The 27,700-nt window shown below is 36.0% G+C and overlaps 1 protein-coding gene across 1 annotated transcript in view; it reads left to right on the forward strand.

The window, feature by feature from the left end:
• LOC100376706 (lipopolysaccharide-responsive and beige-like anchor protein) overlaps positions 1-27,700 on the forward strand; it is a 254,065-nt gene that overhangs the window by 218,475 nt on the left and 7,890 nt on the right. The window contains exons 34-48 of the mRNA XM_085498391.1: positions 10,294-10,411; positions 10,498-10,600; positions 10,759-10,874; positions 12,025-12,137; positions 12,812-12,952; positions 13,262-13,381; positions 13,725-13,877; positions 14,294-14,461; positions 14,905-14,994; positions 20,632-20,812; positions 21,151-21,237; positions 21,437-21,592; positions 25,965-26,138; positions 26,652-26,753; positions 27,227-27,423. Coding sequence (XP_085354517.1) covers positions 10,294-10,411; positions 10,498-10,600; positions 10,759-10,874; positions 12,025-12,137; positions 12,812-12,952; positions 13,262-13,381; positions 13,725-13,877; positions 14,294-14,461; positions 14,905-14,994; positions 20,632-20,812; positions 21,151-21,237; positions 21,437-21,592; positions 25,965-26,138; positions 26,652-26,753; positions 27,227-27,423 — 2,019 coding nt within the window. The remainder of the gene's footprint in view (positions 1-10,293; positions 10,412-10,497; positions 10,601-10,758; positions 10,875-12,024; positions 12,138-12,811; positions 12,953-13,261; positions 13,382-13,724; positions 13,878-14,293; positions 14,462-14,904; positions 14,995-20,631; positions 20,813-21,150; positions 21,238-21,436; positions 21,593-25,964; positions 26,139-26,651; positions 26,754-27,226; positions 27,424-27,700) is intronic.

The following is a 27,700-nucleotide window of genomic DNA, read 5'->3' on the forward strand; positions in this document are numbered from 1 at the left end:
GGAGTACGCTGCCGTATTAGGCAGTGGGAGTACGCTGCCGTATTAGGCAGTGGGAGTACGCTGCCGTATTAGGCAGTGGGAGTACGCTGCCGTATTAGGCAGTGGAGTTCGCTGCCGTATTAGGCAGTGGGGTTCGCTGCCATATTAGGCAGTGGGAGTACTAAGCTTACCTGCTGATAGTTACAGCGACAGTAACATGTGGTTTTGCTGCAATAACCAAATGTCAAATTGCTCTGTAAAGAGCATCTCCAATAGAATTGCATATGAACCAAAATCACATTTGTTGTATACTGAATCATTGAAATATCACATACTTGTATTTTGACCATGAAAACAATGCTGTAATTTACATATATTATTAAAGAGTATACACCACTAATAAAGCAAATACAGTACATGTGTGTTTTTTATTGTCCTGCCTCATCCCTTGAAAGCTCACTGTTGTACCATCTCTTTCATGTTTGCTTAGCATGCAAACTGATTTCTCAGTGAAATTGAGTATATTATGAAACATTTTCCAGCATTTTGTATTAAAATAGGCCATGGCTGTTTGGCTTCTATCAAATTACGTTGCTTTTATCACTAATGGTTGAATCACTCAATAATAGTAAATTAAAACCTCAGAAAATATATTTAATTATAAAGTATATATTACAGTAGCATATTTCAATATGAATTTAAACTGTCCGTGTTATGCTATTCTCTCACTCCCTGTTTGCAAAGTGGCTTAATAAACAAGTCGATAATCGACTGAGAAAAACAATTGTGGATACAACTATTTTATTTTTGATGGAAGCCTAGCTACGTGGTCATTTTATTGATGTCCTCCTTCAGAATAAAGTTCATAAAATCGATACCAATTACTTAGGGTTATTAATTCCCAGTATCTCTGCAAGTTGATGATCTTTGATGGTTATTATAGTCATAAAACCAGAGATTGGTTCGCATGTAGTCGTCTTTTATTATCTTTCATGATTTCATGTCACGATTCATTTTATGTGTCTTTAATTCAGCTATTCACACTTTAAAAAGGGGGATGCCATTTTGTGGGAATGTCTGAAAATTCAAACATTTTTGGTGTTTCTGTTTTTGATTCAATCTTGTATTCATAGTAAGATTGACAAATTATTAGTTATTCTAGTTACCAAAAATTGTCTTACTCTTTTTTGCCAGACATGAATAAAACGCAAAATCACACAAATGTCAATGAATTGTTTGTCTTTATCCAGATTTTTTGCCAAATTGTGAAAACTTTACTGTAAACATAATTAGAAATGGATTTTGTTAACTGATCAGCAACCAAGTGTGGAACAAATTTCTTTCCTCGTGTCCTTAAATTTTGGTCAGTGATATGAAATGAAAAAAAACCCCATATATTATTGATATGAATCTTAATAATGTTAAAACCTTTGATTAAGATATTTTAGTGAATTTTCAGTATGATTAGTTATTAAATACAATGGGAAGTTGTATCCCATAATGCATTACATATATGTGCAGTAACATGCTCAGTGAGACAAAATGGACATGATGGTGGGGGTGAATGTACTCTCACTTTTAAAGAAATCTCAATGTTCATTTGCGTCTATGTCTTCAAGTCATGATAAAAATTGCTGAATATTGAGATTTATTTTACAAATGATGACAAAGTTGACTGGATTAAATTGTATCTAGAAACAAAAATCTTTTTCTCGTTTCTGTCAGAGTGTACGTTACTCCACCCAATGCACTTTGACACAAACTACATTGATGCTTGTCTCTAACTGGTACATACATCATTATTTTGTCATGGAAGATAACACATCCCTGGTCTTGTCAGTTATATTTGTGAAGGCCATGAAAGTCTGATCTTTGTGGATATTGCTTGCTTATTGTCATTCATCGCAGACAGGACATTGTATCTATCTTATTGCCTGCGTTTCCTGTATGTAAGAGCACTCCAGTGAGATAAAGATATAATCTCTGTTTGTTTTACAATTGTATCTTATCTTTTTTCTTTCTCATCTTCTTATTTTCAATTCATGTGCTGGCTACTAAACATCACTAACTGAAAGAACCATTCAATTTTCTTATGATATGCTGAAATTTGTCAAATTACATCTGATTCATTACAATTAGGCTGTACATATTGCATATTCCCTGTACATATCACCAACACCACCATTGCCCCCATCCCCTGCCACAGACACAGTCGTTTTTTTCATAATTCAAAAATGTTTGTAGTCTGAAAGCATCAAACAAAATGGCTGCCTCTTTTGCAGATTGTAATTTGAATTTAATAGATACTTTTAACTTTAGTGGTTAACTTTGATTCTCTGCTGGATATTATATTTGGTAGTGTCTTACCAAAATTATTGTGGCACGATGAGTAAGATGCCCAAGTAATATGTAATACAAACTATATAGTAATAATGTAATTTGACATTCTCACACTAGTTGAAATTAATAATGATGTGATTGATGAAACAGAGCACCTATGCATTGTGCTTGACAACAATAATATGTACAAAAGTGAACATATTTTAACGACCTAATTATATCATACAGCATCTCATGAAGCAATGGCAGTTAATAATCGGTATGATAGTTAATTGGTCAGATCTAGTTACATTCGATGTCATCAGTAACTTTTAAAAGCAGCCGGAGCCTCTACCTACATCAGATTGCCATCAATGTAGCATTGACTGTTCCTTTAATTCATTAACCTCTACCTACATCAGGTTGCCATCAATGTAGCATTGACTGTCCCTTTTATTCTTTAACCTCTACCTACATCAGGTTGCCATCAATGTAGCATTGACTGTCCCTTTAATTCATTAACCTCTACCTACATCAGGTTGCCATCAATGTAGCATTGACTGTCCCTTTAATTCTTTAACCTCTACCTACATCAGGTTGCCATCAACGTAGCATTGACTGTCCCTTTAATTCATTAACCTCTACCTACATCAGGTTGCCATCAATGTAGCATTGACTGTCCCTTTAATTCTTTAACCTCTACCTACATCAGGTTGCCATCAATGTAGCATTGACTGTCCCTTTTATTCTTTAACCTCTACCTACATCAGGTTGCCATCAATGTAGCATTGACTGTCCCTTTAATTCTTTAACCTCTACCTACATCAGGTTGCCATCAATGTAGCATTGACTGTCCCTTTAATTCATTAACCTCTACCTACATCAGGTTGCCATCAATGTAGCATTGACTGTCCCTTTTATTCTTTAACCTCTACCTACATCAGGTTGCCATCAATGTAGCATTGACTGTCCCTTTAATTCATTAACCTCTACCTACATCAGGTTGCCATCAATGTAGCATTGACTGTCCCTTTAATTCTTTAACCTCTACCTACATCAGGTTGCCATCAACGTAGCATTGACTGTCCCTTTAATTCTTTAACCTCTACCTACATCAGGTTGCCATCAATGTAGCATTGACTGTCCCTTTAATTCATTAACCTCTACCTACATCAGGTTGCCATCAATGTAGCATTGACTGTCCCTTTAATTCTTTAACCTCTACCTACATCAGGTTGCCATCAATGTAGCATTGACTGTCCCTTTAATTCTTTAACCTCTACCTACATCAGGTTGCCATCAATGTAGCATTGACTGTCCCTTTAATTCATTAACCTCTACCTACATCAGGTTGCCATCAATGTAGCATTGACTGTCCCTTTAATTCATTAACCTCTACCTACATCAGGTTGCCATCAATGTAGCATTGACTGTCCCTTTAATCCATTTGATGACCTGCATAATTATTTATTTTTTTACAAATTTTGATAAAGAATTGTAGCTGATGGGAAATCATGTCTATTTGGTTACAAACAAATTATAGACAAATATACAGAATGTTGCATCCAAATTTTTGCAGGGAAAATAAATATTGTTTAAATGATTACCAAAAAAAAATCTATTTTGTCATGAATACTAAAATGGGTTTGAAACTCAAACTACTGAAGGTGTCATCTCTAGTTTGTGTAAAGTGTTTACATCCTGCTTTTATCGGACATTATTTTCCATAAGTTGTCAATGTTTTTGTGATGACATGACTTTTATTTTATGATGGGAGATTTAAAGAACTATTGAAAAGGAAATCCTATCAATTCAAACAATTTAAAAAATACAATAAAAAAAGAAGTTATTGTCATACTAGCTAAACCATATTAATCTAAGAGATCAGTAACTTGTCGTTGAGTGTATTGATTATTGCCATAAAAGATAAACCATATTAATCCAAGGGATTAGTACCTATTGAATAAGTGGATATTACTGTAATAACAGTTAAACCCTATATACCAATGCAATGGATGTTAACCTAATTAGTATGTATTTTAATATATCCTAAACCATATTAGTCAATAGGATTATCCTGTTTTTTATTGTTATAAAAAATACAACTGTTTAATCCACACAGGATAAATTTTAATTTGGGTTGCTATAGTCTAAACAAGTTATGATATTTTGACTGTAGTCAATATAAGTTATGTCGTTTTGGTCCAATATTTAACAATGCATGAAGTACACTTTCAGGAATAGGTATTATAATATAGTATAAAGGTTATATTTATTGTGATTGATGCTTTTAAATGTACTTGTGTTTCAGGCTGTAGTGAAGTATACCCCCCCCCCCTAATTTCAAATTACCCAACCCTTAAGATGGTGGCAGTGTTTTTTTATATAAATACACCTGTTCACATTGGATACACCAATGTGCCCATTTTTATTTACATCAGGGATGTGCGTGGATACCAATTGCAATATACTCGTAGTTGAAGAGTGACACATCATTTCTTTCTCTCATTTATATTAGTAACGCATCACTTTTCATGATTTTTAGCAAAGTTGACCAGTCTGTGATTTTCTGTGAACCTAAAACCAATCATTACAGAATTGTTACCAAATACATTCTGACATGCCAAATGTAAAATGCTCCGTAATTGCGAGGACTTCAACAGAAATAAATCATTTTCATTTGTCTTAATCAGAATTTAACAGAATTGCCTGAAAACTCTAGAGAAATAAAATGTAATGTAATATTGAGAAATTCTATGAGACGTGAGTGCAGTAGATTATACTGATCCCTGACTTCATCGCTTTCACTTTACTGATTGAGTTAAGCTTCCTATCAAAGGCATTCCTCTACTTTCATTGCTTTTTGATCCCATTCTGATTGCTATTTTCCTCCCACTTTAATCCTTTGTTAGTGTTGGTGTTATCTCTCTATCATCTATGTATTGTACAAGAATATCGTATGGTTTCTCCATTCATCCTTATTTTTGTTGTTTTCATTTGAGTTGCTCTAGACTGGTACAAATAGAGTACTACTGTATTCTAGACTGGTACAAATAGAGTACTACTGTATTCTAGACTGGTACAAATAGAGTACTACTGTATTCTAGACTGGTACAAATAGAGTACTACTGTATTCTAGACTGGTACAAATAGAGTACTACTGTATTCTAGACTGGTACAAATAGAGTACTACTGTATTCTAGACTGGTACAAATAGAGTACTGCTGTATTCTAGACTGGTACAAATAGAGTACTGCTGTATTCTAGACTGGTACAAATAGAGTACTACTGTATTCTAGACTGGTACAAATAGAGTACTGCTGTATTCTAGACTGGTACAAATAGAGTACTACTGTATTCTAGACTGGTACAAATAGAGTACTACTGTATTCTAGACTGGTACAAATAGAGTACTGCTGTATTCTAGACTGGTACAAATAGAGTACTACTGTATTCTAGACTGGTACAAATAGAGTACTGCTGTATTCTAGACTGGTACAAATAGAGTACTACTGTATTCTAGACTGGTACAAATAGAGTACTGCTGTATTCTAGACTGGTACAAATAGAGTACTACTGTATTCTAGACTGGTACAAATAGAGTACTGCTGTATTCTAGACTGGTACAAATAGAGTACTACTGTATTCTAGACTGGTACAAATAGAGTACTACTGTATTCTAGACTGGTACAAATAGAGTACTGCTGTATTCTAGACTGGTACAAATAGAGTACTGCTGTATTCTAGACTGGTACAAATAGAGTACTGCTGTATTCTAGACTGGTACAAATAGAGTACTGCTGTATTCTAGACTGGTACAAATAGAGTACTGCTGTATTCTAGACTGGTACAAATAGAGTACTACTGTATTCTAGACTGGTACAAATAGAGTACTACTGTATTCTAGACTGGTACAAATAGAGTACTGCTGTATTCTAGACTGGTACAAATAGAGTACTGCTGTATTCTAGACTGGTACAAATAGAGTACTGCTGTATTCTAGACTGGTACAAATAGAGTACTGCTGTATTCTAGACTGGTACAAATAGAGTACTGCTGTATTCTAGACTGGTACAAATAGAGTACTGCTGTATTCTAGACTGGTACAAATAGAGTACTGCTGTATTCTAGACTGGTACAAATAGAGTACTACTGTATTCTAGACTGGTACTATATTGTACAACTGACTTACACAAGACATGAGTTGAATGTTTTGTGAACTGGCCACTGCTTTGCTTGACACACACACACACACACACACACACACACACACACACACACAGAATGATGCATGTCGTTATATGTGACATCCTTTGGTGTAGTTCTACTCTATAAAGACCTTATAAAACTCCTCGTAATGTATTCACCCACCATTCATTCATTTTTCCATTCAAATACAAGTCTGCAATTGAAAATCTGAAAATCTGCTGCATTTATTAGTGTTCCTCTTCTGTTTATAATGACTTTTGATGATTGCAATCTGTGGTAATCAGTCAATGATACAGGCTTCTTGTGAAAAGCACTCCAAAGGATTTATTGCTAATTGTTGAAAGGTATGCTTTCCTGTGTTAAGTGCGCCCTCATGTGGGTTACATGTGAAATACAGTTTGTTGTAAAAATGTGCATTGCTTGTTGGTGGATAGTTCTGTGCTTGACCAGTTTTTATTCTTTTAATGGACTAGAAATTTTGTTTTGGTTTGCAAAACTGTTAGCTACAATGTTGAAGTGGACTGAAGATTTAAAAATTTATTTAGGTTAAGCCAAAGGAAGAATGGAAAGGACTTAGCTAACTACATATATAACTGTCTCTCGTGAAAAATCCATGTATTTATTTAATACTATAGAGGAGAGAGAGCCATGATTTATGGTCAAAAATGAAATGATATTGTAATTATTTAGTATAAAACAAATGTGATATTTGGTTTTTATGTGCTTCTATTGGAGATACCCTTCTAATAGAACAACTATGGTATAATGACGACACCCCCCCCCCTCCCGCTCCATTATTACCTACATTGTTATTGTACACTACAAACTAAGGATAGATTTTATGCATATCTGAAAAGAAAAATTGACATCACCATTTATGTTTTAATAGCTTTGAAGATAATAATGAAAACATTTTAAATATATTTTGCTTAGATTGTTTTAATCCTTGATGTCTGGTTGGTCAACTTATAAGGTCATTAAGATTATGGGACATACCATTTTATATTGGGGGTGGGTTGATGCAACTTGGGATTTATTCTTTGTTTACTATGAATGTGTTTCTGTTTTATTATTATATTTATCTAAACTGCTCAAAGCTTGTTTTGTTTTGTCTTTTTTTATTTAGCTTCTCACACTTTCAAGAATCAATATGGTTCAGTCCTGCCAATGGTCTGTCTGCTGTCTGTCAGTTAGATTTCACTAATCTTCTTAACTTGTTTCCAAACTCCTTCCTCTAACTAAAAAATTCTCCAGCCAGAGTGGCTCCTCTCATAGATCTCTCTGTTGATATTTCACATTATTTAATCAACTGCATCTATTAATTTACATTCTTTTGTGAATCATTTGTAGAGTGCTGTGATGGAGTATATCAGTGCTGTGATGGAGTATATCAGTGATGCATGGTGGAGATCGTTGTGCCAATGCAGTTTAGTGGTACATGATGCGTGGTGTTTGCACGTACGGTAAATCGAAGACACCGACGTGTTTATGTATTTGTCTGGAGAGCTAGTGATATAGTTAACAGCAATGCACAGTATAAATCATCGGAGGCCGACATACTGATGTACTCTGACTGAAGACCTGTGATGGAGTTTAACAGCCATGCATATAGAACACATACAGTAAATCTGTAGACATGGATGTCTATGTATTTTGTCTGTCTGAAGAAGTTGACATACAGCTTATAATAATGCCAAATTGCAATGCAAGATTCTGCATGTGACAATTGCCAGCCTGTCATTGAAGTAAACATTCAATGTTGAATTGAAGGTTTTATCCATTGTTCGTCATAAAAGATGAAACTGAAACTAGCTTTTCCACCATGCAAAATGTAAAGAAATGTATTTATGCTTCATCTTAGAAACTAAAATAGCTGCCATCTTTACAATGCAATCAATGTATTTTTCTTTTATTTTTCACCACAAACCATAGTTATTAGGTCCCCTCACCCCACTCTGTTTTTCCTCCAAGAGTCACTTATCAGCCCATCAGTGGAGATTGTTTTATTTTTCACCACAAACCATAGTTAGGTCCCCTCACCCCACTCTGTTTTTCCTCCAAGAGTCACTTATCAGCCCATCAGTGGAGATTGTTTTGTTTTAACACCATCCTGTGAATGAAGGAATTAACTGTAACTTGCACTGCTTTCTCACTGCAGGAAACTGGCGCCAAACACACTGTGGTAGTTAGCTTGAACAAACAGATAAACAATCTGGCAGTGCACTCCCTGTGGTTTGTGGTGTAACTCATTTAAACTCTGCTGGCATTCCCTGGCTTGGCTATGGCTTCCATTGCTTTTCAATAAGAACAATGACTGTATTATTACTTTGCATTACACAACTAAACAAACTTGTTAATAGATGATCCAATGTTTCCTCTGTAGGTGGTGTCTTAATAAGACTCAACACTGAACTGGAGATGCTGTGGTTTTGAGTTGTGAGCAGTGCTGACCATGTTGTAGTAAAGTTTTACATATCATCTATTGATATGAATGCTGCAAAGCCAAGTTTAGCAGTTCTGAGAAACAAGTTTAGTTGACTTCGGCAGATTCTGTTACGGTATATCTTTCTCCCTATTGTGCACACAGTATCACTACCATGTTTTAAAAAATAAGTATAATAAATAAAATGATACACAAAAATTTTCGTAAGTTTGTTATATTACAAACTTAGAATCTAACATTTACTGATATTCTTCCTTCAAATGTTGGAAATTCCATATTATAATGGAACATTACCCATGCCCTCAGCTGACATTTTTGTAGGATATGCGATTTATTTTCACAAGTATTGTGACCATATTTTCACAGTAAAGTGACAGGATAAATATATGAAGGTGACAACAATGATTTGAATGTTGAGTTGCATATAGAGGTATTCTGAGTGTCTCCTTTATAGCTTCATTTAAACCATGATTGTGAATATCTATTGAATATTGTGTATCCACACAAATACACTTTTATGCTGACTGTTTTCCAATACCAATACTGATTATCATCACAGTTTTTATCACAGAATGGCTTCAACAGAGAAAAAATATCAAGAGAGGCAAAAAATTTAAATAATCACTATCTGAATAAAAGTATTTCAATATCATGGTTTGATTTGAGAGCACTCACAGGAACAAATCTCACAAAATCCATTGATATTTTAACAACCCCAGTAAAACATTCACTTACAAAATTTAAGTGAATTTTTCCTGACTTTCACAAAATTAGGCAGCTTTGTCTTATACAAAATGTAGCTTCATATCAACTATGACTACAACATTTCTATAAAATACATCAAAAACAATTATGTGCAAAGCGTCATATTAATGAATATTCAATAATTACTTTTATGTTTGTTTTTTTTTTCTTGTTTTTGTGTCTATCATTTGTCTTTGCTAGCATCAGCAGCCTATGTGTGTGAGTGTGCATACATTATGCTATTGTGTATTGAGTGACATGGCTAAGACTGAATGAATGAATGAATCGCCAGTGGATTGGATTTGTGTTTGTAAGCCTGTAAAATGCTTAGAGAGCACGTACTTTGGTCAAATGTGGAGTGCATGAATTGCTAGTGATTAAGTATCTGTCTGAGTTGGTGTATGGAGTGCAAACACCAGAGGGCAGTAGATATCAGAAACATGTGAAAGAAGATTGGTGTGACTTTCATTTGTTTAACACAAGAGGGCGAAAGACATGAGATTTCTTCTTTGAATGCTCTGTTTTTAAAAAGTTTACTGATCCAGGAATTGCCAATCAGAAATTTTTTTTATTAAGTTTATTCGTTATTTTTTATCCAGGTTTTATCTTACACGGATGGACTGCATGGAAAATGGGGCTTCCATGAAATCCGGGCTATATTCTCTAGGAGATATCTGCTACAAAATACTGCATTGGAAATATTTATGGCCAATCGATGTGAGTAATTACATTTTTTGTTTGGTTGTTTTATGCTTTTATTACATCAGATCATATTTTTATAACAACTTATGTTTTCTATGTAGCTGCCATGATGTTCAACTTTCCTGACACTGCAACTGTAAAGAAAATAGTACGTTCATTACCAAGAGTCGGAGTGGGACTAAAGTATGGAATCAGCCCAGCAAGGTTTGTCTGAATAATAGCATCATTCTTGATAATTCACTGCATTGCATGTTTTCTTAATTAGTCTGTAATTGTTCACTGTTCACTTTTTACTTTAGCCTTTAGACTAATAGGTGTTGACGTAAGGAATACATTATGTAACTTCTAATATATCTTTTCAGGAGGATGTCATTAGCAACTCCAAAACAGCTTTTCAGAGCTTCTAATATGACACAGAGATGGCAGAGAAGAGAAATAACAAACTTTGAGTATCTCATGTATCTTAATACTATAGCAGGTAGGTGGATTATTTCACTACCTCACATTGAGTATCTCATGTATCTTAATACTATAGCAGGTAGGTGGATTATTTCACTACCTCACATTGAGTATCTCATGTATCTTAATACTATAGCAGGTAGGTGCATTATTTCACTACCTCACATTGAGTATCTCATGTATCTTAATACTATAGCAGGTAGGTGGATTATTTCACTACCTCACTTTGAGTATCTCATGTATCTTAATACTATAGCAGGTAGGTGGATTATTTCACTACCTCACTTTGAGTATCTCATGTATCTTAATACTATAGCAGGTAGGTGGATTATTTCACTACCTCACTTTGAGTATCTCATGTATCTTAATACTATAGCAGGTAGGTGGATTATTTCACTACCTCACATTGAGTATCTCATGTATCTTAATACTATAGCAGGTAGGTGGATTATTTCACTACCTCACTTTGAGTATCTCATGTATCTTAATACTATAGCAGGTAGGTGGATTATTTCACTACCTCACTTTGAGTATCTCATGTATCTTAATACTATAGCAGGTAGGTGGATTATTTCACTACCTCACTTTGAGTATCTCATGTATCTTAATACTATAGCAGGTAGGTGGATTATTTCACTACCTCACTTTGAGTATCTCATGTATCTTAATACTATAGCAGGTAGGTGGATTATTTCACTACCTCACATTGAGTATCTCATGTATCTTAATACTATAGCAGGTAGGTGGATTATTTCACTACCTCACATTGAGTATCTCATGTATCTTAATACTATAGCAGGTAGGTGGATTATTTCACTACCTCACATCATCTGTAGTTTATTTTGTTCTAGAATCATGCTTTGATAAAACAAATGATTTGAAAGTTCTTGCCCTGTGGTGGCGCTATAACACAAATTAAATTCACTGACCCTGTGTTAATTTGTAATTTTCATCTTGTCCATGTGTGTCATAATGAGCTGTATTGTGATAAAAACAAAATATTTTTAAATTGTTGCCATGTGATGGCAGTATTATCGGTACCAGAAATTCAGTCAGAATGTTTGGTGAAAACAAGCTATAATACATTACTTAAGATAAAGAAAATTAAACTGATCTCATCTTTGAGTACACTGTTATTAACAGCCCTGGCTGTATTCTTTGTTTTGCAGGAAGGACATACAATGATTTGAACCAGTATCCTGTATTTCCATGGGTTCTTACAAACTATGATAGTAATGAATTGGATCTCACATTACCAAGTAATTTTAGAGATCTATCTAAGGTATGTGCATATCATCCAGTCATGTGATCCACAGATTGTCACTTACTGTAAACCAATTCAATTTTCTTAGCAGTGAAAATTTACTGGAGTACTGAAGACACTATGTCGTAGCAAAGTTTGTCAATCCCAAACACCACTTAAACTATTACCAGTATATACATTATAGGGTTGTGTGAAAAGCTAAATGTCTTTCATATTTGGAACTGACCGAAATTGTTCCACAAATAGACATTGGACCAAAGTGTCTGGCAAGATCTTGCTGAGAGTGGGAGAGCCATAACACTCATATTCACCCCCATAGCATCTCACTCATTATCGTATTCACTGTTCCAAATCCCATGCCGACATAGGGCAGGGTAACAGTGAACCCAATCACTAAAAAGAATGGAACTCTGTTTGAGGGACAAAACAAGTCTGGTTTCTCATTCACTTTGAATGAGATTACGGCTGCTATTTGCATCTAAAGTCAATTGTAACTAGTTAACAAAATAGAAAATCCAATAGAAATGCCTCAGAAAAGGGATGCTTGTGAAATCATACATGAAGACTCATATTATCATGAAGTGCTCCCTCTACAGGTTATGATGCAATGTTTATATTGTCGGCCATATTGTGTATACTGTTGTAGGTGCATGATTCTATAATAATAATATTTTAAAATGTTTATTTTCTAGCCAATTGGAGCACTGAATCCAAGTAGAAGAGCATTTTTTCAGGAGAGATTTGAATCTTGGGACGATGATAAAATACCACCATTTCACTATGGTACACATTATTCCACTGCAGGGTTCACTCTGGCATGGCTTATAAGACTGGTAAGTTACTGCAGTAATCTTACCTCACTACTCTGTCTCTGCTCACAATCTTCAGCAATGATCATTTAATTATTTTATCACTCCACTGCAGTAGACATTATTTTATAGAGATAGCATTCACTGTGACATTTGCTGTGATATAAAGCAATACATTTCCAGTACGTGTACTGCCATCCTTCATTCCAATCCATCAATGCAATTGTTCAAACAGTTCACTAGATTTTCTAAGTATATAACTGTTGTCACTTACAAACAGAAACCATGCAACCATGCCACGATTGATATGTTTTGTTTTTTATTAATCCCTAGGAACCATTCACAACTTATTTCTTGAACTTACAAGGTGGTAAGTTTGATCATGCATCAAGGACATTCTCATCATTGGCAGAATCTTGGAAGAATTGTCAGAGAGATACTTCTGATGTCAAGGTACTAGTATTTATCGATGTATGTTTTCTAAAAAAAGTTGTTATTTATGTGAAAATGGCCACACCAATGGATTAACAGATAGATGCATCGCAAAAATGGAAATTGAAAAACCTGCATATATTTGCAATAAAAAAAGATATGCTCTGATTGCAATAATGTTCATTTCTCATTGCAAAATATTTCTTAGTGGGAGCCTGAAATTTGGGTTTGCATTCAGTACACATATTTTGGCACAATTAATTATAATGCATTGTACAGGTTCCAGACAAGTGATCGGAAAATTCTTATGTACCTGCTACCAGGTCGATAATTTGACTTCATTCCCGTTTTTTTTTTTAACCAGGAACTGATTCCAGAGTTTTATTACCTACCTGAAATGTTTATAAATAGCAGTGAGTATACATTTGGTGTACGTGACGATGGTAAGGTAGTGGATAATGTACAGTTACCACCCTGGGCAAAGTCACCTGAGGAATTTGTCAGAATTAATAGAATGGTGAGTTAAATACTGATATGTTTTAAAAATAAATATTGTCCCGTATTTAAAGGGTGGTAGTCGTAAAGGGTGAGATATATGGGTCTCATATAAACAAAGATGGCGTCTTTAACAGTTGCGCAGATCAACGAGTACAAACTGAGACGTTACAAAGCTTTAATTAGGTATTGTTTTGGGTGTTTAGAAAGTATCGAAGGAGTCACCGGTGGTAATTTGTGCAAGTCATTCATGCCCAGGTCAAACCTCATACTTGTGATTTCCATTAGAAGAGCACATTGGATTGTGGGAAAATCAATGTTTATTGACACAAATGTCGCACATGCCCAGCGTGACGACTACCGCCCTTTAAAAAAACAAATTTCAATTTAATAATTCAGTGTCATAAATATAAACCTTTGTGTTTTCTTTATATGCAGGCCCTGGAATCTGAGTTTGTATCGTGTCAGTTACACCAATGGGTTGATTTGGTATATGGCTATAAACAGAGAGGACCTGAGTCTGTGAGAGCAACCAATGTTTACTACTACCTAACATATGAAGGCAATGTCAATTTAGATCACATTACAGATCCTGTTACTAGGGAGGTATGTATTTCAACCATAATTGTTGTCAAGAAAAAAGTGTCAGTCTCTTGGATTGGCTCTTGGCATTGTGGGACACCAAGTAAGGCATTCCCATAGTGTTTAAAAGAAAGTTAAAAGTAATCATTGCTATTCATTCTTCTCTCTGGACACCAGGGGGTGCTGTTGCAAATAAACTTCTCTAATTTCTCAACAAATGAATCAGAAAATTTGATAACAGGGTTTTTTTTTTGGTCTCCATGACGAATTATCAAATCACCCCCAAACATGGTTTGCATTATTCAAAAGAAGTGGTAACAATACATAACCCAGATAGCTGATTTAAGAAATGTATTATTATTAATCTCATTATCTGTAAACTGCTGTCCTTAGATTAGGAAACCTATCACTTATTCTTGGTGGCAATGGCTGATATGTACAGATGTTTTTTTTTCCCATTCTGACAGGCTGTTGAAGCTCAGATTAGAAGTTTTGGGCAGACACCAGCTCAGCTTCTAACAGAACCACATCCACCAAGGAGTTCTGCAATGCATTTGGTAAGTAACACTATTATAACAGCACCATATTGGATGAGGAATCAAAATAGTGAGATCTTGCGCTTACATCAAGCATAGAACTTTGAATCAAGTGTTTTTACTACGTGATGTCACCTATATTGGCTTGTTTTACACACATTCTAACTGGCCCACAGGCTAGTATGTACAAGAACATTAACACATGTATTGTTCTATGCTGAAACATGCAGACAACACACTCAATTGATCACAAACAAATGTTTAAAGTTGGTACATGCTCAATATGAAGTGACTTATTGTTTGTATTAGAATGTGTTTTAACTTTGCTGTCATCCTAGATGACAGAGTGAAGCTGTTCATATAGATGATTGTCCGTTGTCATCATTTGTCAACAAATTGTGTATTATGTTAACATGTAGCATCCCTCTGACATATAGTACAGGTGTAATGGTATTATGTTAACATGTAGCATCCCTCTGACATATAGTACAGGTGTAATGGTATTATGTTACCATGTAGCATCCCTCTGACATATAGTACAGGTGTAATGGTATTATGTTACCATGTAGCATCCCTCTGACATATAGTACAGGTCTAATGGTATTATGTTTACATGTAACATTCCTCTGACATATAGTACAGGTGTAATGGTATTATGATAACATGTAGCATCCCTCTGACATATAGTACAGGTGTAATGGTATTATGATAACATGTAGCATCCTTCTGACATATAGTCCAGGTGTAATGGTATTATGTTACCATGTAGCATCCCTCTGACATATAGTACAGGTGTAATGGTATTATGTTAACATGTAACATTCCTCTGACATATAGTACAGGTGTAATGGTATTATGATAACATGTAGCATCCCTCTGACATATAGTCCAGGTGTAATGGTATTATGTTACCATGTAGCATCCCTCTGACATATAGTCCAGGTGTAATGGTATTATGTTACCATGTAGCATCCCTCTGACATATAGTCCATGTGTAATGGTATTATGTTAACATGTAGCATCCCTCTGGCATATAGTCCAGGTGTAATGGTATTATGTTACCATGTAGCATCCCTCTGACATATAGTCCATGTGTAATGGTATTATGTTACCATGTAGCATTCCTCTGACATATAGTACATGTGTAATGGTGTTATGTTAACATGTAGCATCCCTCTGACATATAGTCCAGGTGTAATGGTATTATGTTAACATGTAGCATTCCTCTGACATATAGTACATGTGTAATGGTATTATGGTTAACATGTAGCATCCCTCTGACATATAGTCCACGTGTAATTGTATTATGTTAACATGTAGCATTCTACTGACATATAGTACATGTGTAATGGTATTATGGTTAACATGTAGCATCCCTCTGACATAGTCCACGTGTAATGGTATTATGTTAACATGTAACATCCCTCTGACATATAGTCCAGGTGTAATGGTATTATGTTAACATGTAATATTCCTCTGACATATAGTACATGTGTAATGGTATTATGTTAACATGTAGCATCCCTCTGACATATAGTACAGGTGTAATGGTATTATGTTAACATGTAACATCCCTCTGACATATAGTCCAGGTGTAATGGTATTATGTTAACATGTAGCATCCCTCCGACATATAGTCCATGTGTAATGGTATTATGTTACCATGTAGCATCCCTCTGACATATAGTACAGGAGTAATGGTATTATGTTAACATGTAGCATCCCTCTGACATATAGTACAGGTGTAATGGTATTATGTTAACATGTAACATCCCTCTGACATATAGTCCAGGTGTAATGGTATTATGATAACATGTAGCATCCCTCTGACATATAGTCCATGTGTAATGGTATTATGTTACCATGTAGCATCCCTCTGACATATAGTACAGGTGTAATGGTATTATGTTACCATGTAGCATCCCTCTGACATATAGTCCAGGTGTAATGGTATTATGTTACCATGTGGCATCCCTCTGACATATAGTACAGGTGTAATGGTATTATGTTAACATGTAGCATCCCTCTGACATATAGTCCAGATGTAATGGTATTATGTTAACATGTAGCATCCCTCTGACATATAGTCCAGGTGTAATGGTATTATGTTAACATGTAGCATCCCTCTGACATATAGTCCAGGTGTAATGGTATTATGTTAACATGTAACATCCCTCTGACATGTAGTCCAGGTGTAATGGTATTATGTTAACATGTAGCATCCCTCTGACATATAGTCCAGGTGTAATGGTATTATGTTAACATGTTGCATTCCTCTGACATATAGTCCAGGTGTAATGGTATTATGTTAACATGTAGCATTCCTCTGACATATAGTACATGTGTAATGGTATTATGTTAACATGTAGCATCCCTCTGACATATAGTCCAGGTGTAATGGTATTATGTTAACATGTAACATTCCTCTGACATATAGTCCAGGTGTAATGGTATTATGATAACATGTAGCATCCCTCTGACATATTGTCCATGTATAATGGTATTATGTTAACATGTAACATCCCTCTGACATTTAGTCCAGGTGTAATGATATTATGTTAACATGTAACATTCCTCTGACATTTAGTACAGGTGTAATGGTATTATGTTAACATGTAGCATCCCTCTGACATATAGTCCAGGTGTAATGGTATTATGTTAACATGTAGCATCCCTCCGACATATAGTCCATGTGTAATGGTATTATGTTACCATGTAGCATCCCTCTGACATATAGTACAGGTGTAATGGTATTATGTTAACATGTAGCATCCCTCTGACATATAGTACAGGTGTAATGGTATTATGTTAACATGTAACATCCCTCTGACATATAGTCCAGGTGTAATGGTATTATGATAACATGTAGCATCCCTCTGACATATAGTCCATGTGTAATGGTATTATGTTACCATGTAGCATCCCTCTGACATATAGTACAGGTGTAATGGTATTATGTTACCATGTAGCATCCCTCTGACATATAGTCCAGGTGTAATGGTATTATGTTACCATGTGGCATCCCTCTGACATATAGTACAGGTGTAATGGTATTATGTTAACATGTAGCATCCCTCTGACATATAGTCCAGATGTAATGGTATTATGTTAACATGTATCATCCCTCTGACATATAGTCCAGGTGTAATGGTATTATGTTAACATGTAGCATTCCTCTGACATATAGTCCAGGTGTAATGGTATTATGTTAACATGTAACATCCCTCTGACATGTAGTCCAGGTGTAATGGTATTATGTTAACATGTAGCATCCCTCTGACATAGTCCAGGTGTAATGGTATTATGTTAACATGTAACATCCCTCTGACATGTAGTCCAGGTGTAATGGTATTATGTTAACATGTAGCATCCCTCTGACATATAGTCCAGGTGTAATGGTATTATGTTAACATGTAGCATTCCTCTGACATATAGTACATGTGTAATGGTATTATGTTAACATGTAGCATCCCTCTGACATATATAGTCCAGGTGTAATGGTATTATGTTAACATGTAACATTCCTCTGACATATAGTCCAGGTGTAATGGTATTATGATAACATGTAGCATCCCTCTGACATATTGTCCATGTATAATGGTATTATGTTAACATGTAACATCCCTCTGACATTTAGTCCAGGTGTAATGATATTATGTTAACATGTAACATTCCTCTGACATATAGTACAGGTGTAATGGTATTATGATAACATGTAGCATCCCTCTGACATATAGTCCATGTGTAATGGTATTATGTTACCATGTAGCATCCCTCTGACATATAGTACAGGTGTAATGGTATTATGTTAACATGTAGCATCCCTCTGACATATAGTCCAGATGTAATGGTATTATGTTAACATGTAACTTCCCTCTGACATATAGTCCATGTGTAATTGTATTATGTTAACATGTAACATTCTTCTGACATATAGTACATGTGTAATGGTATTATGTTAACATGTAGCATCCCTCTGACATATAGTCCAGGTGTAATGGTATTATGTTAACATGTAGCATCCCTCCGACATATAGTCCATGTGTAATTGTATTATGTTAACATGTAACATTCCTCTGACATATAGTCCAGGTGTAATGGTATTATGTTAACATGTAACATTCCTCTGACATATAGTACATGTGTAATGGTATTGTGTTAACATGTAGCATCCCTCTGACATAGTCCAGGTGTAATGGTATTATGTTAACATGTAACATTCCTCTGACATATAGTCCAGGTGTAATGGTATTATGTTAACATGTAACATTCCTCTGACATATAGTACATGTGTAATGGTATTATGTTAACATGTAGCATCCCTCTGACATATAGTACAGGTGTAATGGTATTATGTTAACATGTAACATCCCTCTGACATGTAGTCCAGGTGTATTGGTATTATGTTAACATGTAGCATCCCTCTGACATATAGTCCAGGTGTAATGGTATTATGTTAACATGTAGCATCCCTCCGACATATAGTCCATGTGTAATTGTATTATGTTAACATGTAACATTCCTCTGACATATAGTCCAGGTGTAATGGTATTATGTTAACATGTAACATTCCTCTGACATATAGTACATGTGTAATGGTATTGTGTTAACATGTAGCATCCCTCTGACATAGTCCAGGTGTAATGGTATTATGTTAACATGTAACATCCCTCTGACATATAGTCCAGGTGTAATGGTATTATGTTAACATGTAACATTCCTCTGACATATAGTACATGTGTAATGGTATTATGTTAACATGTAGCATCCCTCTGACATATAGTACAGGTGTAATGGTATTATGTTAACATGTAACATCCCTCTGACATGTAGTCCAGGTGTATTGGTATTATGTTAACATGCATCATTCCTCTGACATATAGTCCAGGTGTAATGGTATTATGATAACATGTAGCATCCCTCTGACATATTGTCCAGGTGTAATGGTATTATGTTAACATGTTGCATTCCTCTGAGATATAGTCCAGGTGTAATGGTATTATGTTAACATGTAACATTCCTCTGACATATAGTACATGTGTAATGGTATTATGTTAACATGTAGCATCCCTCTGACATATAGTACAGGTGTAATGGTATTATGTTAACATGTAACATCCCTCTGACATATAGTCCAGGTGTAATTGTATTATGTTAACATGTAACATTCCTCTGACATATAGTCCATGTGTAATGGTATTATGTTAACATGTAACATCCCTCTGACATATAGTCCATGTGTAATTGTATTATGTTAACATGTAACATTCCTCTGACATATAGTCCAGGTGTAATGGTATTATGTTAACATGTAGCATCCCTCTGACATATAGTCCAGGTGTAATGGTATTATGTTAACATGTAGCATTCCTCTGACATATAGTCCAGGTGTAATGGTATTATGTTACCATGTAGCATTCCTCTGACATATAGTACATGTGTAATGGTGTTATGTTAACATGTAGCATCCCTCTGACATATAGTCCAGGTGTAATGGTATTATGTTAACATGTAGCATTCCTCTGACATATAGTAAATGTGTAATGGTATTATGGTTAACATGTAGCATCCCTCTGACATATAGTCCACGTGTAATTGTATTATGTTAACATGTAACATCCCTCTGTATTATATTAACACGTTTGTTTTTCCAAGCAGACACCAATGATGTACACTGACCAGATGAACCAGGATGTTTTGATGATAATCAAGTTTTTATCCAATTCTCCTGTGACCTTTGTAGCAACACATACTCATCCACTGGTGCCCAACCCAGCTGTTGTTACGGTTACCTGCAATCAGACATTTGCACTTAATAAATGGAACCACCATGTAGCAGGTCTGTTCTGTACAATATAAACAGTTAAATATTTGGTGCTATAGATATAATGATGAATCATGGGATTTTGGAATTAAAAAAATGTTAATTACTTTAATCTGACATATTCCCACACCTACAAACTGATCTGTACAGCAAGACAGTCAGTCTCTCACATGAGGGTCAACAGTTTGGGCATAAAGCTGACTGGTACTTGTCTGAATTTGTGCAATGACAGATGATTACTTCATTTATTCTGTGCTCAAACAAGCTGATTTGTCCCTCATAGTGTATCTTATAACAACTTTTAATTCAATTAATAATATTGTTATTATTGTTTGTCATTATTGATTATTTAGAGTACTTTTTACTAGGTACCCCAGGCTCTCCAGGGTACTCTATGGAGGCAACTAAGAATCTACTTGTAGAAATGGATCCACTTATCTGTGAGTACAACACAATGTCCTAATTGGCTCTCAATCTGCAATGAATTTAAAAACAAGCTTTATTTGTTGTTTAGTATTCTTGAATTATCAATTTATTTCAATTCTCACACTGTAGGCTGTTATGGTATAAAAACATAATAAAATGTTACTTTTCTGCATGAGGGCAGTATATACAATTTCCCTGTCTTTATCTTTTTAGTGTCCAACACCGGTCTACATAGACGTCAGTTGAATGACACATTAGCTTCTAATATCAAAATGAAATCATCCAGTTTTATTGTATCATCTGACAATAAATTTATCATGGCATGTGGATATTGGGATAAGAGCTTTCGAGTATTCTACACTGACACTGGTAAGTTGTATTTTATAGCAGTGGGACAAGATTCTATAGGCGTCTGAGACATGATTCTATGGGTATCTGAGACATGATTCTATGGGTATCTGAGACATGATTCTATGGGCATCTGAGACGAGATTCTATGGCATCTGAGACATGATTCTATGGGCGTCTGAGACATGATTCTATGGGCATCTGAGACATGATTCTATGGGCATCTGAGACATGATTCTATGGGCATCTGAGACATAATTCTATAGGCATCTGAGACATGATTCTATGGGCATCTGAGACATGATTCTATGGGCATCTGAGACATGATTCTATGGGCATCTGAGACGAGATTCTATGGCATCTGAGACATGATTCTATGGGCGTCTGGGACATGATTCTATGGGCATCTGAGACAAGATTCTATGGCTTCTGAGACATGATTCTATGGGTATCTGAGACAAGATTCTATTGGCATCTGAGACAAGATTCTATGGCATCTGAGACAAGATTCTATGGCATCTGAGACATGATTCTATGGCATCTGAGACATTCTATGGGCATCTGAGACATGATTCTATAGGCATCTGAGACATGATTCTATGGGCATCTGAGACATGATTCTATGGGCATCTGAGACATGATTCTATGGGTATCTGAGACATGATTGTATGAGTATCTGAGACGAGATTCTATGGCATCTGAGACATGATTCTATGGGCGTCTGAGACATGATTCTATGGGCATCTGAGACATGATTCTATGGGCATCTGAGACATGATTCTATGGGCATCTGAGACATAATTCTATAGGCATCTGAGACATGATTCTATGGGCATCTGAGACATGATTCTATGGGCATCTGAGACGAGATTCTATGGCATCTGAGACATGATTCTATGGGCGTCTGGGACATGATTCTATGGGCATCTGAGACAAGATTCTATGGCTTCTGAGACATGATTCTATGGGTATCTGAGACAAGATTCTATTGGCATCTGAGACAAGATTCTATGGCATCTGAGACAAGATTCTATGGCATCTGAGACATGATTCTATGGCATCTGAGACATTCTATGGGCATCTGAGACATGATTCTATGGGCATCTGAGACATGATTCTATAGGCATCTGAGACATGATTCTATGGGCATCTGAGACATGATTCTATGGGCATCTGAGACATGATTCTATGGGTATCTGAGACATGATTGTATGGGTATCTGAGACATGATTCTATGGGTATCTGAGACATGATTCTATGGGTATCTGAGACATGATTCTATAGGCATCTGAGACATGATTCTATGGACATCTGAGACATGATTCTATGGGCATCTGAGACGAGATTCTATGGCATCTGAGACGAGATTCTATGGGCGTCTGAGACATGATTCTATGGGCATCTGAGACATGATTCTATGGGCATCTGAGACAAGATTCTATGGCTTCTGAGACATGATTCTATGGGCATCTGAGACATGATTCTATGGGCATCTGAGACCTGATTCTATGGGCATCTGAGACAAGATTCTATGGGCATCTGAGACAAGATTCTATGGCATCTGAGACATGATTCTATGGGCATCTGAGACATGATTCTATGGGCATCTGAGACATGATTCTATGGGCATCTGAGACAGGATTCTATGGGTATCTGAGACATGATTTTATTTGTATCTGAGACATGATTCTATAGGCATCTGAGACATGATTCTATGGGCATCTGAGACATGATTCTATTGGCATCTGAGACGAGATTCTATGGCATCTGAGACGAGATTCTATGGGCGTCTGAGACATGATTCTATGGGCATCTGAGACATGATTCTATGGGCATCTGAGACAAGATTCTATGGCTTCTGAGACATGATTCTATGGGCATCTGAGACATGATTCTATGGGCATCTGAGACCTGATTCTATGGGCATCTGAGACATAATTCTATAGGCATCTGAGACATGATTCTATGGGCATCTGAGACATGATTCTATGGGCATCTGAGACATGATTCTATGGGCATCTGAGACGAGATTCTATGGCATCTGAGACATGATTCTATGGGCGTCTGGGACATGATTCTATGGGCATCTGAGACAAGATTCTATGGCTTCTGAGACATGATTCTATGGGTATCTGAGACAAGATTCTATGGCATCTGAGACATGATTCTATGGCATCTGAGACATTCTATGGGCATCTGAGACATGATTCTATAGGCATCTGAGACATGATTCTATGGGCATCTGAGACATGATTCTATGGGCATCTGAGACATGATTCTATGGGTATCTGAGACATGATTGTATGAGTATCTGAGACGAGATTCTATGGCATCTGAGACATGATTCTATGGGCGTCTGAGACATGATTCTATGGGCATCTGAGACATGATTCTATGGGCATCTGAGACATGATTCTATGGGCATCTGAGACATAATTCTATAGGCATCTGAGACATGATTCTATGGGCATCTGAGACATGATTCTATGGGCATCTGAGACGAGATTCTATGGCATCTGAGACATGATTCTATGGGCGTCTGGGACATGATTCTATGGGCATCTGAGACAAGATTCTATGGCTTCTGAGACATGATTCTATGGGTATCTGAGACAAGATTCTATTGGCATCTGAGACAAGATTCTATGGCATCTGAGACAAGATTCTATGGCATCTGAGACATGATTCTATGGCATCTGAGACATTCTATGGGCATCTGAGACATGATTCTATGGGCATCTGAGACATGATTCTATAGGCATCTGAGACATGATTCTATGGGCATCTGAGACATGATTCTATGGGCATCTGAGACATGATTCTATGGGTATCTGAGACATGATTGTATGGGTATCTGAGACATGATTCTATGGGTATCTGAGACATGATTCTATGGGTATCTGAGACATGATTCTATAGGCATCTGAGACATGATTCTATGGACATCTGAGACATGATTCTATGGGCATCTGAGACGAGATTCTATGGCATCTGAGACGAGATTCTATGGGCGTCTGAGACATGATTCTATGGGCATCTGAGACATGATTCTATGGGCATCTGAGACAAGATTCTATGGCTTCTGAGACATGATTCTATGGGCATCTGAGACATGATTCTATGGGCATCTGAGACCTGATTCTATGGGCATCTGAGACAAGATTCTATGGGCATCTGAGACAAGATTCTATGGCATCTGAGACATCTGAGACATGATTCTATGGGCATCTGAGACATGATTCTATGGGCATCTGAGACAGGATTCTATGGGTATCTGAGACATGATTTTATTTGTATCTGAGACATGATTCTATAGGCATCTGAGACATGATTCTATGGGCATCTGAGACATGATTCTATTGGCATCTGAGACGAGATTCTATGGCATCTGAGACGAGATTCTATGGGCGTCTGAGACATGATTCTATGGGCATCTGAGACATGATTCTATGGGCATCTGAGACAAGATTCTATGGCTTCTGAGACATGATTCTATGGGCATCTGAGACATGATTCTATGAGCATCTGAGACCTGATTCTATGGGCATCTGAGACAAGATTCTATGGGCATCTGAGACATGATTCTATGGGCATCTGAGACATGATTCTCTGGGCATCTGAGACATGATTCTATGGGCATCTGAGACAGGATTCTATGGGTATCTGAGACATGATTTTTTTTGTATCTGAGACATGATTCTATGGGCATCTGAGACATGATTCTATAGGCATCTGAGACATGATTCTATGGGCATCTGAGTCATGATTCTATAGGCATCTTGGGGATGATTCTATGGGTATCCGAGACATGATTCTATGGGTATCTGCGACATGATTCTATAGGCATCTGAGACATGATTCTATGGGCATCTGAGACATGATTCTATGGGTATCTCAGACATGATTCTATGGGCATCTGAGATATGATTCTATGGGCATCTGAGACATGATTCTATGGGCATCTGAGACATGAATATATAGGCATCTGAGACATTATTCTATGGGCATCTGAGATATGATTCTATGGGCATCTGAGACAGGATTCTATGGGTATCTGAGACAGGATTCTATGGGTATCTGAGACATGATTTTATTTGTATCTGAGACCTGATTCTATGGGCATCTGAGACATGATTCTCTGGGCATCTGAGACATGATTCTATGGGCATCTGAGACAGGATTCTATAGGCATCTGAGACATTATTCCATCTGAGACATGATTCTATGGGTATCTGAGACATGATTCTATGGGTATCTGAGACGTGATTCTATGGGCATCTGAGGCATGATTCTATGGGCATTCGATTTTTCCACCTACTCTTTATTACTCATATAGCAGTTTGGAGAAGTACTGTTAATGATGAATAGCAACAAATCTATTTTTAAATTGCAGCCAAAGTTGTTCAAGTGGTGTTTGGACACTGGGATGTGGTAACCTGTCTAGCAAGGTCTGAAACCCCTGTAGGTAGTGATTTCTATGTTGTATCTGGTTCCCGTGATGCTACCTTATTAGTCTGGTACTGGAGCAGTAAACTACAGTGTATTGTTGGTGATAACACCATGTCTGGTGAGTATACATTGTGTAAATCCTGTAGTACACTTCAATCTCATTTGTGCAGAATATTGTAAAACCATTAAGTGTGTCAATTTTTGCAAGCAAGCAAAATTCTCAAAATTAAAAACTATTTGTTCTAGGTTACAATTACAGTGTGCAATAAATAATTGATTAAACTTTTAATGCTATAGTTTTCCTGCCAGAATTGTACACATGTTTATTAATTATCAACCCACTGGTCATACATCTATCTGCTGTTATCGCCATTCTCCAAATAAACCTGCCTATTTTGGGCCATATTGTTTTACTAAATTTTTTAAGCAATAGGAAATTTTGTCAATTTGTCTAAAATAAATGAAGAAATTTTATAAAAATACCTAAAAATATTGCACCAGATTTATGGTAATCAAAAGTGAAGATAATGTATCTTCCATTGAATGTAAATCCTAAAAAATTGCTTTTATTTAATCTTGGAAATGCATCCAGTGAGTAGAATTGCTTATAATACATGAGTTTTTTTCTTAGGTGAAATGGCAACACCTCGTGCAATATTAACAGGACATGATACTGAAATAGTGTGTGTAGCTGTGTGTGCTGAACTTGGTTTAGTTGTCAGTGGATCTCAAGGTATGCATCGGTATATGGCATTTATCACATGTGTTACTAATAGAGCAAATATGGTATTACTGAAAATAAATATACTTGTCTATTGAGTGTAATTAGACTATAAGAAAATAGGTATTTTGTGAGGTGGCTGAATTGTTCAAAGAAAAATGACAATTATATTTTTTGATAGCAAGTCAGGGATAACATGATTGTGGAATTGAATGATAACAATGGAGGTATAGAGTCTCATCCAGGATGTATGATTGCGTAATTCTCTCATTATTATTGGTGTGTGCAGGTTTTTTGCACATTATTTACCTGGTTAATAAATCTCATAGTATTTGCAGGTATATTCAATTTGTGGTCTAGTTTACCAATAAATTAACATTTCATATAAGTCATGTATTTTTAAATCTGATTCTAAATCCAGAACAGTATTTTATTTGTCCATTGCTCACAAACTAATCTACTGTAATTGCATTGTATTTCCACAGGTGGTCCATGTCTTGTACACACTGTACATGGGGATCTGCTGAGAACTCTAGAGTCTCCTACTCACTGTAAATCACCTAAAATAGTAGCTGTATCAACAGATGGTCCTATATTAATAGTTTACAATAAAGGACATGTCTGCTCTTTCTCTATTAATGGAAAATTTATCAAAGATATGCAAATTAATGACAATTTACAGGTATGTTCATTAATATAGATGTGGGCACTTTAGAATTACTTGGATTGTGTTCATACATTTCCATATATACGATGTATTGCTATGAAGGTCTATTTTGAAATTGCTGGTGATTTAATGCAATGCTAATAACCCTAGTATCATTATTATTCTAAAAGCAAAAAATGAAAGACATATATGCTTCTTGACCTTGTATGAGTCAGTTTTGTTGACTCCCGTGTGCGAAGCACAAAAGGGAGTCTTTGCAGTTACCCTGTCTGTATGTCTGTATGTATGTATG

The sequence above is a fragment of the Saccoglossus kowalevskii genome, chromosome 4, assembly GCF_978046115.1.
Source record: "Saccoglossus kowalevskii chromosome 4, keSacKowa6.1, whole genome shotgun sequence".
Lineage (NCBI taxonomy): Eukaryota > Metazoa > Hemichordata > Enteropneusta > Harrimaniidae > Saccoglossus > Saccoglossus kowalevskii.